General features: G+C 34.5%; 1 protein-coding gene across 1 annotated transcript in view; it reads right to left on the bottom strand.

Annotated features, from left to right (window-relative positions):
• Nucleotides 1-6,487: 6,487 nt before the first annotated feature.
• Nucleotides 6,488-11,898, bottom strand: part of CDK13 (cyclin-dependent kinase 13) — a 95,807-nt gene continuing 90,396 nt past the window's right edge. Inside the window, exon 14 of the mRNA XM_005875614.2 lies at nt 6,488-11,695. Coding sequence (XP_005875676.2) covers nt 10,845-11,695 — 851 coding nt within the window. The 3' untranslated portion in view covers nt 6,488-10,844. The remainder of the gene's footprint in view (nt 11,696-11,898) is intronic.

Raw genomic sequence — 11,898 nt, 5'->3', positions numbered from 1 at the left:
AAAGGGTACGGTCTTTTTTTTTTTTTTAGTTTTATTCATTTCAAACGGGCCGGATCCAGCCCGTGGGCCGTAGTTTGCCCACGGCTGCTTTATCCACTGAGCCAAACCGGTTAGGTCTTATTCAATTTTCTTACTAAAATAACCTGTTTATAGATTCTTCTGTATTTTCTGTATACACAATCCTGTCATTCAAATAAAGACAGATTTTTTTTTTTCCTTTTCAATCTTTATGTTTTCCCCTTTGCCATATGGCTCAGACCGCTGGTAAAATATTGACAAGTAGTGATAGTGAACATCCTTGTCTTGTCTGGACTTCAGGGAGAAAATGTTCCTTATTTCCCCATTAGCTTTGTTACTGTAGTTTTTTTTATAGGTATCCTTACCAAATTAAAAACTTCCCTCTATTTCTAGTCTGCTGGGAATTATAAGTGGATGTTTAATGTTATACCTTTTGCCCTTATTACATGAACATGGTAAATTACATTGATTAATGAATGTTACTCAATTTTGCATTCCTGGAATAAACTCCACTTGGTCATAATGTAGCATCCTATTAAAAAAGCTCTGAATTTTTTATTTTGTTAAGAATGTTCAATGAGATATTGGCTTATAATTATCTCATGAAGTCCATGTCAGATTTGGGTGTCAGGGTTATGCTGAACTCATACAATGAATTGGAACTTATTCCTTCTTTTTCTAACCTCTAAGAGTCTCTAAAAGTAAAATTATAACTTTTTTCCATAAGTGTTTCAAAGATTTCATTAGTGAAGCATCTTAGCCTTCAGATATATTTGGGTTGGGGTTCTTTTTGGTGGGAAAAATATAGATTCAATTCCTTTCATACATACAAGACATTTAGATTTCTTCTTCTGCCAGTCTTAAATTGTATTTGTCTATTTCATCTAACTTACCAAATTTATTGGACCAAAGTTGTTAATAAGAGTATATACTGTCTGATTCCCTTAATATGAAGCTTAAGAACAGGCAAAAGTAATTAAAGGTGATAGAAATTAGAATAGCTCTGTTTACGGGTAATGATTGGGAAGGAGCAAGATGGCCTGGAATAATAGATACATTCTGTCTTGCTCTGGGTGGTGATTACACGGGTAACCTATATAATAAAAGCCTAATATGCTAAGTGTCCGGTTGTTCATTCAACCAATCAAAGCGTAATATGCTAATGATATGCTAAGGCCACTCAACCTCTTGTTATGACATGCACTGACCACCAGGGGGCAGACAACTGACCAGTTGACACTCCAACCAGTAGGTTAGCTTGCTGCTGGGGTCAGGCTGATTGAGACTGAGCAAGATGGGCCAGACACGCCCTGGAGCCCTCCCACTGTCCCTCCCCGGCTTTCAACCTCCTGCATCCCTCCCTGACCCCAATCATGCACTGGTGGGGTCCCTTGGCCTGGCCCATGCCTTCTCACAATCCAGGGCCCCTCGGGGGATGTTGGAGAGCTGGTTTCGGCCCGATCCCGCAGGCCAGGCCAAGGGACCCCACTGGTGCACAAACTTGTGCACCAGGCCTCTAGTAAACATATAAAACTCATTAAGTGCACTTAATATTACCTTAATTTATACATATTATACTTAAATAACTTTTAAAATGAAACTTAACATGTGATTCTGATGCCCATTCAAGGCTGAAACTTTTGTGTTCGGGTATGGCCTGAAAGAGCCAATCTGAACACGGGATAAAGACTAAAATATCTGAAGTGAATGGTTCAGATGCTAGAAGATTTATACCATTTCCTTCTAGCAAATGTAGAATTACCTTATCTCTTCCAATGGACACAGAGAAATAAATCATTTCTCTGAATTTGAAAATAAACTGTAGTGTTCTAAAGAAAATGACACTTTAGAGAGTTCTGCACTAATCAGTCCTTCAGATGTTTAAGATGGAACTAGACACAAGATAGTTCAAATATTTTATATTATGTGGAAAGCATCAATGGTGAATATTGTTATTGGTTGATTGGAATCGACACCTTCCAACTCAGAATTTATTTTATTACAAAGACATTTTTCTAAATTAAAATAAGAAATAGTCATCAACGATGAAGTAAAATTTCCCTTTACTACACCCACCCAATCTCTTTCTCCAACAGCAAACATTCATAAAGCAATTACTATACAATATACCAGGCACTTTTAAGTTATCCAATCCTGAAAACTTTAGGTATTGTTTCATTGTTCCATTTCACTAATGTAAAAACTGAGAATCAATATTTTGGTAACCTAAGGTCATACAGATTAATAAATAATAAAGCCAGGATTTGGACTGGCTTGTAAGCCTGCTTTTTAAACCACTAAGGTCAATAATAACCTACAATCAGTTTGAGTTTTCAAAGTCTTTGAAATATTTAAAGCTAAATATAAAGCCTGTACACACTAAAAATCAACAGAAAAACCCAAAATACAAATTTAAAAAAGAGAGAAAATGAAAAAAAAAATGTAGCAAAAGATTAGAAACAAAGCCAGCAAGGTAGCATTTAAAAAATAAAATTTAAAGGCAAAGTACAGAATAAACTGACAGAGCCCAAGTAATTCAAAATATATATTAAAAAAAAAAACTTGAATGGAAAAAAATTAAGTATTTATGATCAGGTGTATGCTGAATATATAAAGCAAAAAGGATTAGACAGCTAAGGAAAAAATACATAATAGCAGCATAAGAATTTACTTAACTGTCTCACTTCTTGAGAGATAAGGAAGGTTATAGAGAATCTCACCAGTGTTTAATTAATGATATCAATTTAATGGTTATATGAAAACTGTACAAAGGACATACCCACCCCAGCACCCAGGAAATATTTACAAAAGTTGTTTGCTTAGCAATCTAAAAAGAAATCTTTAAAAGAAAACTACATGCAATAGAAATTACAAGTGATTAACAAAAAAAGCTAAACTAAAAATTCTAAATATACCAACCACCTGAAGTTGAAATACACTATCCTAAATAATTCTTGGATGAAACAAGTAATCAAATTTGCACTGCCAGAAATTTAGAAAACAAATACATTCTTAACCTATAGGATGGAGCCAAATAATCAGAAGAGAATTCATATCATTAAAAATGGTTTCTTTTAGGATTGAAAGGAAGAAAAATAAAGACAGTAAAGGAAAGGAATCAAAATCAATATACTATAATAAATTAGAAATAAATGATAATTATTCTCTGGTGGTGAGAAAAGAATATGGAGGTGGAATGGGGCAAATCCTATTTGTCTAGACAAGGAGAAAAGACAAAAAAAGGATATGTAATAGTAGATAACATATATATTTAAACATTAACATTAAGTGTACCCATATGCTAAAAAAACATTTTAAATATAAGGTAGACTATATATGAATTTCCAGAAAAAGGGGAATTACCAAGATTTACTCAAGAGACAGAACAAGAACACATGAGGAAATAGAAAACTTGTGAAAGAATTACATTCAAGAAAAGATTCAGGCGTATTTGGATATAAATAAAATAATACCACTTCAGAAAACAGGTAATTCTCAGAAATATAAACTATTCTAAATCAAATAAAACATGAAATCGTTTTCTAATTTACTCTGGAAAGACATCAAAACCTGTTAATCAAAACCAGACTTCTCTCTTATGAGTGAATAATAAATACAAAATCCTAAATACAAGTTTAGTCAACAGAATGCAGCAAACAGATGGCTCAATATTAGATTCTACTAATGTAACTGGTATCTATCATCACTAGGTTAAAGGAGAAAATCCATATATTGGTAAATACAGAAATACATTAAAAAAATCTTATGAGTGAAATACTCAAAATTAGATATTCATGCCGTAGCCGGGTTGCTCAGTGGATAGACTAGAGCGTCAGCCTGCAGAACAAAAGGTCGCAGATTCGATTCCAGTCAAGGGCCCGTACCTTGGTTGGAGCCTGCAACCTGGCTGGTGGGACCCTGGTCAGAGCTTGTGCAGGAGGCAACCAATCGACATCGATGTTTCTCTGTCTTTCCCTCTCTCTTCCATTCTCCCTAAAAATCAATGGAAAAATAAACTCTGGACAGGATTAACAAAAAGCAAAAATTAGACATTCATAAGATCCAAAACAAAAATTCCCACCCTACCCAGTGTGACTCAGTTGGTTGGGTGTTGTGCCATGCACTGGCAGGTTGCTGGTTTGATTCCGAGTCAGGTCTCATGCCTGGGTTGCGGACTTGACCCCCCAGTAGGGGGCATGCAGGAGGCAGCCAATCCATGTCGCCTTCTCACATAAATGTTTATTTCTCATCCTCTCCCTCTCTAAAAATCCATAAAAAATCTTTTAAAAAAGAAAAAGAATTCCCATTATCATATTCAGTCAACTGAAAGCCATTAAAAATGATAATAGAAAAGCCAAATATTGTGGCCAATTTAAAAAACACACACACAACAGCTTTTCTATATAAGTAGTGACTGGTTTAAAATATTACAATCCTTAATAATAATATGAAGAGTCCATTTCTAAAAGCAAAACAAATATTTTTTGAAACTTAAAAAAACCCCAAACATATCAGAACTATAAAGAATATTTCAAACTTTTAATGAGGAACATTCCAAAATAAAACACTATGCTTGCAATGAAAAGACCTGCTCACCATTATAAATTTAAACACGTAATATAGCGTATATTTCCAGTTAAAATACTAACACAATACTTAAGTGATCAAAATGTGATTCTGAAAGTCACATTGAAAAATAAATGGGCAGCAATAGAAAACTTTGACAAAGGAACAATTGAGTTCTATCCTACAACAAATATTGTCTGTGTCACAAACTGTTCCTGGAAGTGATTTAAAAAAGACTACAATGAAAGATGCATAGTTTATAACAGAGTGTAGTACTTGTAACCAGAAGAGAAAGATCAGGGGTGGAACATAACTACTGAAAGTCCAGATATAGACCCACATAAGACAGAGATGGTATTTTAAAACTAGAGATAGCCAGCGTGGTCGGTGTGGCTGTGGCTCAGCTGGTTGGAGAGTCAGAAAGTGGTGGGTTCCATTCCCAGTCAGGATACATACGCAGGTTGCAGGTTCGATCCCAGGTTGGGGCAAGAATGGGAAGCAACCAGTTGATGTTTCTTTCTCTCTCAAATCAATAAAAACATACCCCCAAATGAGTATCAAGAATTTCTATCTAGGGATAGAATGAATTGTTTAACAAATGTTGTTGGCCTAATTAGTAACAAAGTATAAATTTGGGTCATTACCTCACATCTAACAAATTCCAGAATGGCTTAGAATTAACTAAAAGTAGAATGCTAGAGAAGTAAACTAAAATCTGTGTGAAAATCAATCTTTTTGTTTGTTTTAATCCTCACCTGAGGCTATTTTTTCCATTGATTTCCAGGGAGAGTGGAAAGGAGGAAGGAGGGGGGGAGAGACAGAGAGAGTCAATGCAGTGACAGACACACATGGACCGGTTGCCTCTCCCAGGAGCCCCTACTAGGCAAATACCACTAGCTTTTCAAGACACTTTAAAAATTTCCCTGCAACCAAGGTATATGCCCTTGACCGGGAATCAAACCCAACACCCCTCAGTCTGTGACGCTCCAACCACTGAGCCAAACCAGCCAGGGCAAAGTAATCTTAAAGTAGAGAAAGCTTTTCTAAGAAGAAACCATAAAGAAAGATAGACTTCACTATACATAATTAAAACATATCCCCAGAATTTTTAAGATTAAAAAGGGCTACCTTCCTTATATAAAGAGCTCTTCAGAGCAAGAGATAAATACCTATTAAGCTTATGAATAGTTAATAAACAAAAGACAACTGGCTAACATGAAATAATAAATTTCACTAAGAAATATAAATTAAAATAAGATGATTTATTACCTGTTAAACTGGCAAAGACTTAAAAATTTTAAATAACTAACATAGCTAAATGAAAAGCAGAAGTAAAAAGAATGTAAAACTTGAGCACCATTCCTGAGAGCAATTTTAAGCTTAGAAATTTAGAAGCAAAAGTTTAGAAGTACACTCTTTAGGCCAGCAACTCCAAGGAATTTATGTATGCTTGTATATATGTATCTATGTGGATTTTCATCATATTGTTATTTATAACAATTAGAAATATTTTATGTTCAGCAATAATAAGTTGTTAAATTACGGTTTTCCCATAAAAGAGTTTAGAACCACTAAAAAGATAGAATTATTGACACATAGGATGTTCACAATATATTACATGAAAAAAAACTAATCACAAAATGTAATCCCATTGTTTTTTTAAAAAATAGATTTGCATTCACATCCATCCATCAAAAGGAAAAATATTAATGGTGGTTATCTCTGGTTGTGTTCCTATGTTTTCACATATGTACTCATATAAAAAAGGAAAAAAGGTTCCAGGTCTTTAAACTTAGTCAATAAAACATGCCAGAGTGGATAACAAGTGGTCACCTTTATCAGACAAGATTCCTAAATTTGTTCTGCAGATAAACAAGAAGAAAACAAGGCTAAAAATGGCCTGGAAATTCTTAATGGCAGTTTATTTACAGACTATCAAATACAGATTTTTTTTAAACAAATGGCTTAAACACATTAGATTTAACAGTTACAAGACTTTACTAAAAGTTCTTGCCAAAAAATAAAAAGCATAACTTTACAACAAATTAACTTGTGAAAAAAATTAAAGGGTGATTCACTACACAGCAGCATTTTGAATGCAATTAGAACCAGAAAATTCTTTCTTAATGGGACATTTGATATGGTGAAAGGAATAAGACTCACAAAATTTTAGTCTATATACTTTGAAGGGCCAGGTTTTTCCATTATGATTAAAATTTTGTTTTCCCCATCTTCAACTGGATCCCTTGATACTTTATTAATTTACAGCTTTTGTTTTTAATTAAAGTAGAAACAGTTTAAGAACTTATCTGGAGGGGCCTCTGGTACCTCACAAACCATTGCTCCCCCTATAAAACAACTTAAAAATCATAAAACCTTGATAAAGTATAAAAGCAATGTTTGCAGACTTGCTGATATCACTCTTCCTCCTACAAATAGAAAATACACTTTAATGATTCAGTCTTATTTTCTAATTGTTGGATATTTAAGAAGCTATTATCTTTAAAAAAAAAAAAAAAAAAAAAAAAGAGGAGCCTCCTTTTTAAAGACTACCCACATATGAAATAGTCCCTAATTAAATTTTCTAAAATTGCTTATTTTCCTATTTTTTCTCGATTGTTGACTTTTTAAAGTCACCTGACTTAAATTAGTTGTTCAGTATTCTAAATTTAATTTTTCTTACTAAAACATTGGTACATTAATAGTCAATTTTCCTATCGAAAAGTTAAGTATTTTCTGCAGAATTTAAACCTAGCTAGAGGAACAAGCACTGGCAATCCATCTCTCTTAAGTCTCATTTTCTTAGCAGTAAAGTGAAGAGATGGACCAGATAACTTTAAATTACTTGGACATCCTGTTCAGACTTTTAAATTATCAAAACCAATATCCCAGGGAATCAGATCTTTATTCAAAACATGTATTTCAGACTTACTCCAAAAAAAATAAGTACATAAAGGACCTATGGTGAAAAGTTATTAAAAATTTGACTAAGCTCATAGCAAATACTGGTACTTTAACTCCTAAGTACCAGTGAGATTAGTTTGGAAGCATTTAACCCATTTACCTTCCATTTTTCTCAAGAAATCTTGATATTTCCTACAAATTGGCTTACTACAAACTAGCTAGATGCAACTAAAAATTTGTTTTCATTATTGAGTTTCCAGTTGTTCTATTCTTTCCAGAACCTTATTTCTGTATTCAACTATGACTTTAAAATTTTACAAAGACATTCACATTTTCAAGTGGCAAATAGCTTTTCAAGACACTTTAAAAATCTCCCTGTTCACTGTCAGCCTACTCAAAGTATGACTTAATGCCTTCCATGTTTATTGATGTATTCCAAGTAATTAGAACAGTACTTGGCACTTGGTAGGCACTAAATATATATTTACTGATAGAATGAAGCTCTGAATCACAGCTAACACATTATCTTAATTCACATTTGAAAACTGTTTTAATCAATAAATCCCTTAAAATGAGTCTTTTTAAATTACATGGGTGACTATAACTCTTCAACACATAATGAACTAAATAAAGATGGGAAACATAATGAGTTACATGCAGAAAAACTTGCTGTGTCAGGAAATACACAAAGGCATTTCCCATGGGCGACAAACATTTTCTTCTTTTGATAGGTCAATCTACTCTGTTTTCATTTTATTTGGAACCCGACTTACCGTGTGGTTGTTTTCCAAAAAACTTAAGCAATATTTTATGTTCCTTAGATTTCTCTCCAGAATACCTAGTGATTACTGCAATTTTTATAACCTACAGAATTAGCAATTTCCTAACCCTGCTCTTTTTATTAGTCCAAATTCCTAAAATATTAAATGGTATAAGATTTTTACTACTGTATTTCATAGATTCTAAGACACATTCTTTCCCATTTCTGAATTTGGGGAGAATCTTTAAATTTGCTCATCTTATTTAGAATTGTATTGTGGTTTAATTGGCAACATTATTTCTAAGTGTTGCATAAAATACTGGTATGTCTCTCAATCAATGCTGCGTTAGGGCAATATTCAAGTAACAACTTCCCTATCCATCCAGCCGCTCTCGAAACATAAATACGTAACTAAAAGATTTAATTAGAAAAACTATCCAAACACAGTTCAATTGTATATAAAATATTTAATTTTTAAAACACAGTCTATTCATGTCACATAAATATCTTCAATTTTATGTTAGCTACTATGGTCAGCAGAATTAACAAGTATGACTATTAAGAATAACTTAGATACTGTCACTTATAGGAAAGTCTAAAGCTCTAAGACTCACCATATTAAAATTTCAGATACTTGAATACTGTAGCTATTTTGTAAAATTTCAAAATATTTATTCACTTCCTGCAATGCAGTTTCATTATAAGTTGTTAGTACTTAATATCCAAATAAAAGCAAAATAAGTTTTTCTTTCATTCATTTCTCCCCAACAACAAAAAAATTCCATCAAAAAATAAAATGGTCAACTGACATCATTTTATAGCAGTAAAATGGTAAATTATCCACTTTAAAATATTCTTACTCTCACCAAGCTAGAATGCTTCCCATATACTATATTAAAGGAAGGTTCACAAGTCAGATAGAGGGCACAGGGTTAAAAGACTGACTTTAGAACTGGAGCAATTTCCATTCTGTAACAGTTGTTTCAATTTAAGATTCCAAATCAGATTCCAGGAGAGAACAGTGAAAACAAAATGGTTAATTGATACAACTCTCATTTCCAGAGCCTATTTTTTCACTTAATGATGTGGAAACACTGGTTATGTACCTTTGGTTCCTTTCTAAAATTATTGTAATTATCTGTGTGAGTGTGCACAAAAAGTTAGATTTGACACATTACAATTTAAATAAGAATTTCTCCATTCTTTGTTGCTTTTAATTTTAAAAAATGCTGAATTGAACTAAAGTTGCTCTAAGTCTGGCAGAAGTCCTAATAAACCTCACAGGTGAGAGGAGAAGTTTTCTCTCACTTTTTTTTACTTGCAATAAATTAAATTTAGGCAATGTTTGTAATTAACAAGTGACCAGCGTTAATTTTTCTTAAAATGGCAATTGTGTAACTTAAAATATGGTGTTTGCTACCCCTCCCCCCAATGGTGGTAATAGAATTATGCAAATTCTGTTAGGTCTTGCTTCTATGTTACTGCCCGCCAATTACCCATGGCAAATGGAAATGGAAGGACATGGCAGCCTAAAAGAAAACATGCTCTGAAATTCTCATTAAGCTATTGCTTTCAATATATATATTTTTACTTTCAACATTTAAATGACAAAACTTTTTAGACCTTATCGGAAGTAACAAAGTACTGATCGCAGTACTTTACTCTCCCTCCCTTTTCAAGAGAAGGTGGTAGTGGAAGATAACACAGCCCAAAGACAGGCAGAAAAGGAGAAAGTGTGATGCGCAGAGAATGGATCTAACAGGAACTGAACAGGCAGCCCTAAACCCCCAAGAGCTCCCTTCCTCTTCAATACAATGCATTGATTCCCTTCAGAAGACAAATGCGTGTAAAGGTAACTACTTTTCAGACCTTAAGCTTACCTGTTAAGGCACTTACTTACCCCCCCACCCTACCCATATTTTTCATATAAAACCCACTTTTCATTTGAATGCATTTTGCTAGGTTATGATAATCTGCAAAATAAAATAAAAATAACATTGACCATTTTTTTTTATAAAAACTTGCATCAAGAGAAAGGTTGTGTTTTATTTTCTGAAATGAGCACAAAGTACACCTTTCACAATAACACTGAAAGCAGGTGCAAAGACTGACAGTGACCTTTGACTAAAGGTAGCTTTGTAAAAAGAAAAATACCAAATAAATCAGTGCCCTTTCTGATTGTTGTAAAACTGGAGAAGGGAGGAATTGGTTGGTTGTTACATAAAAGTTGGTCCAAACTTACAAAAAAAAAGCACAAATGTGCATAGTTCAGATCTGCAAGAGGGCCATAAAGAACTTTTATGTCCCTAATATTAGCATCCACTTAAAACTGCAAGAATACAAAATAAAACTGTTAACTAGAATTTGTGAAGATGTACAATCAATAGATCTAGTTTTTAGAACAGCATGAATTTAAGCAAAGGTGGGTTTTTTTGTTTTTTTGGTCTTTTTAAACTATTGTATGCAAGACCCTTTCCACATAAAAATAAAGCTGTTGTTGAATTAATATTATTCAAGTCTCTTGGATTGCTGCCTTAAATTGCAGCTAGAAAAGTCTTTCCAGATAAAAATGATGTGCCTGAGGAAAAACTGATACTTAGTATGGTAGCCCTCTGCCTCGACCTCTGCCAGCTGATGTGCTAATGTGTCCCCTGTATCCTTGTGAATATCCAGGTCCTTGGGCAGGAGAAGTCCAGGTCTGTCCATGCATGAGGCTGGGGCCCCCCGGGTTTTCCTGTAAGGTACCACCATAGTTATAGTTGTGCATCTTTGCTGGCAAAGGATGAGTACTCTCTGGCCCTGTGGAAGGGTCACTGCTGTTCGCCAGGACTGCAATGGGGCCATGGCTATATTCAAATCTATGGTCCTTGTCTCCACTAAACAACATGGGACCAGAATTGAGGTAAATGTCTCCATATCCAGCCACTGAACTGGGAAACGACTCGGAAAAGGCAGAAGGCTGAGGTGGACCACCAGAATGAGATGAAGTAGTACTGTAGTTATCCAAAGACTGAATATCTGAGTTTCCAAGGAAGCTACGTCGTTCCAATGGTAGAGCAGAGCCACCTCCTAGACCATCATTACTAATATAAGGAGCAGAAGAGAAAGAAGAGGATCCAAAATTGTCCTTGTAGTCTGAAGTGGGTACATAAGTATCACCTGCCTGGTAATCAATACCACCTTCTCTTTTGGGATCATCCTGGGGTTGATGCTGAGTAAGCAGCTGTAACAGGGCTGCTTTCACTCCGGCATGAGGGTCAGTTAGTGAAGAACTAGTGGTGGGAACATGCTGGTTTTCTGTCCGATAATCCAGATCTTCTTCAGTGACTGGTGGTGGTTCAGGTGGTTCCGGAGGTCGTTGATCAGGAGGCAGAATACGAGGCCGGTCTGGTTCTGGTGTGAGCTCTAACATCCTCATATCTTGGTGCTGAATGAGATCATTTTGCCCTAAGTGAAAAAGGAAAAAAAAAAAGAAGAAGAAGAAAAAAAGTCAAAATATACTGTGGAAAACCAAATGTTCAAAATAGTTAATGTTTCCTATGGGTGGTCCTAAAGAGCATTAGAAGTTCCATCTCTGCGTAATCCCCCCCCCCCAAAAAAAAGAAAGAAAAGGGAAACGGTATATAAATCCTAATACTGCCTACTACCAT

The sequence above is a fragment of the Myotis brandtii genome, unplaced genomic scaffold, assembly GCF_000412655.1.
Source record: "Myotis brandtii unplaced genomic scaffold, ASM41265v1 scaffold465, whole genome shotgun sequence".
Taxonomy (NCBI): Eukaryota; Metazoa; Chordata; class Mammalia; order Chiroptera; family Vespertilionidae; genus Myotis; species Myotis brandtii.
Note: the sequence above shows the minus strand (reverse complement) of the source record. Positions and strands in the feature narration are given on the sequence as shown.